We start from the raw sequence: 4,499 nt of genomic DNA, 5'->3' as shown, positions 1-4,499 counted from the left end.
ACTTTTCTTAAAAACAACACCATTGTTTAACTACGTGTATAAATGATTGAAAATGTATAGCAATTTATAATACTATAGGTTTTCTTACTTGAATTAAAAAAAATTAAAAAAATAGGAAAGATTATAGCCTTTCGTAAAATAAATTATTACACTAATACTACAGGCCTATAAAATTTCGAAAAAGGCTGGAACTAGAGAACAGATACCCTAACCTAACGACGAAAAGAAGGCAGTAGTTTACCAATCATTTCAGAGGAACTTAAGTTATCGAAAATTGGAAAAACACCTGACACACAAGGAAAACCACTGTCATCAACAATTCTCGAGAATGACTTTGCGACTTAAAAATAAAGGAATACTTTAAATTATCGTTAATACACCATTAAAATAAAGATTTATAGAGCTGTAAGAAGATTTCAATTTTTTGAATGCAAATTAATTTAGCGAATAATTATATTAAATAAATTCAGTAATATAATTAAAAGTTTATTCTTAAATGGCGATAGAAATATACAAAAATATTTTTTTATAACTAACGACTATATTTTTTATGATTATTGTTTTGAATAGAACATATTTATTTCATAATCTAAAAGTGTAAACATATTCGTTTATTATAAAAACGATTTTACGTCATGGAGTCTGATAATCGTAGCAATATTTCAAACAGAATTTGAATATATTTTGATAAGATAAGATTGTAAGTCCACTATCATTCCAACACGCATTTTTTTGCCGTATATTGCCATTATAAGAAGCTTCAATCGTGCTTCAGAATTTCGTAGTGGTTTGCAGATTCGTATTTATCAGTATACACTGTTAACTTTGGATAAAATAACATTTTTTACTATTGAAATGCTCAATCAGAATGAGGTACACGCATTAATTTTCATCTACACAAGTTCTAATATACGATTAAGCGAAACGCAATCTACAAAATATTACTTATTAATTTTCTTTTATTAAATTTAAATTTATAATGACTTTTTAATGCTATTCATTTGAGCTTCTTGCAATATAAATGTAAATATTTATTATATTATAAAAATTCGAGTTTATATTCTCATAACGAATATTTCATTTCATAAAAAATATCAAGATCGAGGGACAACTTTATTTATACATTCATGTGCTTGATGATTGTAAATAAATACATCATAGCAACTGATGATATCAATAATGTGGTAAACTCAAACAAAAAAATCATCATTATTGGAGCAGGGGCAGCAGGTATTGCGGCAGCATCGAAACTATTTGAAAATGGATTCAAAAACGTGACAATTTTAGAAGCTGAAAATAGAATCGGTGGCCGTCTTTATACTACAAAATTAGGTATGGTATAAGCTTAATATTGCTAGTAATGCAAAGACAATTCAAAAATGCATTGTATAATGAAAGTAAAAAATAATTATAATATTGAACAATATAAATTATTAAATTATTAATTTATTACGTATTAAAACGCTATGCTCAAGTCGCAGTTTTCAAAAATATCACAATCCAGCAAGCAGCTGATAATAAATATTATAACACGACCTCGGAATAATAATAGTCGTTACTTTATTCACAAGAATATGTTGAAACTATAATACTTATTTTTATAAATTATTACATATCAAGAATATCGGCAAGGTTAACCATTTTATACTGATAAACGGATGTTTCGTAATCAAAACATGTACCTATATATTTATAATTATCTTTCGTTTATTCTCAATAGGAAATTATTCTGTGGACCTTGGAGGACAATGGGTACATGGACAAAAAAACAATGTTGCCTTCAATTTAGCTAACCCACTAGGTCTACTTGATCCACGAAACAATATAAATATACAAGAAAAATTTTTCAATTCATCAGACAATCTTATAAGTAGTAGCATTGAAAACTATTTGAAAAATTTCTTTGACAAATACTTCACAGAAACAAATACAATTGATGTTCCTAGTACAACTGCAAAATCATACGGTGACTTTATAAAACAAACGTAAGTAAAAAAATTCATTATTAAATACGATGATCATTTTTATCAAAGATATTATTACAATGAATAATTTCAATATTAATTTTTAATTAAATTTAATGCAAGTTATATCTATATCGGTACCCTATTCATGACTACAAAAATTGACTAGAAAAAACTATTTTAATTTTTGTATACTACAGCTATGACAAAGAATTTCAGAACATCACTGAAATGATGGATCACAAGGCAGAAATTTTGAGTTATTTAGAAATTTCGAAACTCAATTATGAATCCGCTGATTCTTGGAATGATGTGTCAATTCATGACGACAGGTACATTATTCGAAAAGGTCATCAAGATATAGCTTGGATATCTACGGGGTATGGAAAGATTTTGGATATATTGATGGTACAGTTCATATATATTAAATTAATATTTTTTAGTTAACACTTAATAAAATTTTCTTTTGATTCTTCTGTATATCTACAAAGATTTCGTTTTACAGAAACGTTATCCAGATCCTGATAAAGAACTTCCTGTTGCAAACAATACAATCTTAAACGCTGAAGTAACATTAATTGACTATGCAAATACCGAAAATGGACATCCTATTCTAGTAACTATTAAAGATGGTCGAACGTTCGAAGCTGACCACATCATTGTAACGGTTTCACTTGGAGTTTTAAAAGCACAATATAAATCACTTTTTACACCACCTTTACCACCTGAAAAAATTCAAACTATTGAGGTATGAAAGTTAAATAAAAGTTAAACGTATAAATTCATTATAATTTATGAATTCGGATACTTTTCAGACGCTTGGTTTTGGTACTGCTGGTAAAGTATTTTTATTATTTCAAGAATCATTTTTGGGAAATGAAAACTATAACAATACACATTTTGAATTCATATGGAATAATGCAGATAGAAAAATCATACAAAATGACGTTAGTAATTTGTTTTAATTATAAAAATAACTTGCCACATTCTAATTATAAATATTCATCAGCCAGAGAGAATGTGGTTACTGGGAGTAACTGGAGTTTGGCAAGTAGAACACAAACCAAAATTATTTGAGTTCTATATACCTAGTAAATGGTCTAAAGTGATGGAAACTATACCTGAAAACAGAGTTTACAATCAAACAATTAAGCTTCTTGAACAGTTTATGGGAAAACAATACAAAATTCCAAAACCTATTGCAATAATAAGAACACAATGGTATACTAATCCACACTTTAGAGGAACATACAGTTATCATAGTGTACAATCAGATGATCAACACACTTATCCAGAAGCACTTCAGAAACCGATCACCTCTGAAAATCCTGTAAGTTTAAAAAAAATGACAATTAAGACAATTAAGATACTGAAATAAGTTTACAATTCAGATAAAAATAATAAATTTTTCATTTTTCTCCAACTATAGAAAGTCTTATTTGCTGGAGAAGCAACATCTGCACATAGATTTTCAACTGCTGATGGAGCAATCGAATCAGGTTGGACAGCAGCTGAAATACTTATTAAGCTGTATAATACTCAGTTGGTCAAATCATAGAAGCTTTTCATTAAGAATTGATTTAATTTAATTTTATGTCGAATAAATAAAAAATATATTTATAAAAATATATTTATATTATATATAAATATATTTATAAAAGAACGTTATGAAACTTCAACTAAACGATTTCTCTATCTTTTTTATACAATATCGGTCATGAATTTCCGAAAATTTTATGGAATATCTCCAATTCTATTGATCATAGAATACAAATAAAAACGGCAAATGTAAGAAGAGGAGAAATACTAACTTTTTATGGGGCGCGAAAATTTCTAAAGTCATTTTTTATATTTTTTATACCACTTTAAAAAGTGTCAATTTTTCAAAGTTTTTTTAATTTCTATAATTACTTGCATTTTTTTAAATATCAATGATATGTAAAAAGTTCTCAAAAAGATCGAAGGATCTTGAAAAAATCTAAAATTAAATGAAATGCGAACTTACCCATTTTAAATGTACAGTCTTACTTGAATAACTCCTCTGGAACTGCAGAAATCAGAAAAATAGTCATTACAAAAGTTGTAAGGTTTAGAGGGAAGTGTCATATGGTGGTGACCTTGGATTTGTCCTTGGCGTCAATTTCAAGGTCATATGAAGGTCAATTTTTTACTATTAAAAAGTGTATAATAAATTTTGTTAAAAGTTTTGAAATAAATTTGTATCACTAAGTTTGAGATTTGATCTGTCAACAATTTTATTATTATTATAATTTTTTTTTTTATTATAGACGTCGCTTTTTTTTACTATTTAACAATTATTATTGTTGTTGCTATTGTTTTTGTTATTGTTGCTGTTGTTTTTGTTGTTGTTATCGAAACTCAACAAGTATTATATTGACCATTTTTTCCTGATTTTGGCCAAATGAAGGTGGATCTATTTAAACTGTCTTTTTGACCTTAAAATGACCTTGGGATCCCTAACTAGTAGATTCCGTAATCATAATTAGGGTTTTCTATTAAAAAAAAGTTGACCTA

At 27.2% G+C, this 4,499-nt stretch overlaps 1 protein-coding gene across 1 annotated transcript; it reads left to right on the top strand.

Annotated features, from left to right (window-relative positions):
- Positions 1 to 784: 784 nt before the first annotated feature.
- On the top strand, positions 785 to 4,293 carry LOC131669040 (spermine oxidase-like). Its single transcript, XM_058943607.1, has 8 exons — positions 785 to 873; positions 1,100 to 1,332; positions 1,721 to 1,985; positions 2,165 to 2,372; positions 2,470 to 2,712; positions 2,780 to 2,911; positions 2,974 to 3,294; positions 3,394 to 4,293. Exons 1-8 carry the CDS (start codon positions 869 to 871, stop codon positions 3,520 to 3,522), a joined length of 1,536 nt encoding a protein of 511 aa, XP_058799590.1. The 5' UTR covers positions 785 to 868; the 3' UTR covers positions 3,523 to 4,293.
- The last annotated feature ends 206 nt before the right edge of the window (positions 4,294 to 4,499 follow it).

The sequence above is a fragment of the Phymastichus coffea genome, unplaced genomic scaffold (assembly GCF_024137745.1).
Source record: "Phymastichus coffea isolate CEN01 unplaced genomic scaffold, Cenicafe_Pcof_1.1 PCOF00086, whole genome shotgun sequence".
Classification (NCBI taxonomy): domain Eukaryota; kingdom Metazoa; phylum Arthropoda; class Insecta; order Hymenoptera; family Eulophidae; genus Phymastichus; species Phymastichus coffea.
The sequence above is the reverse complement of the archived record's forward strand: the minus strand, read 5'-3'. Positions and strand labels throughout refer to the sequence as shown.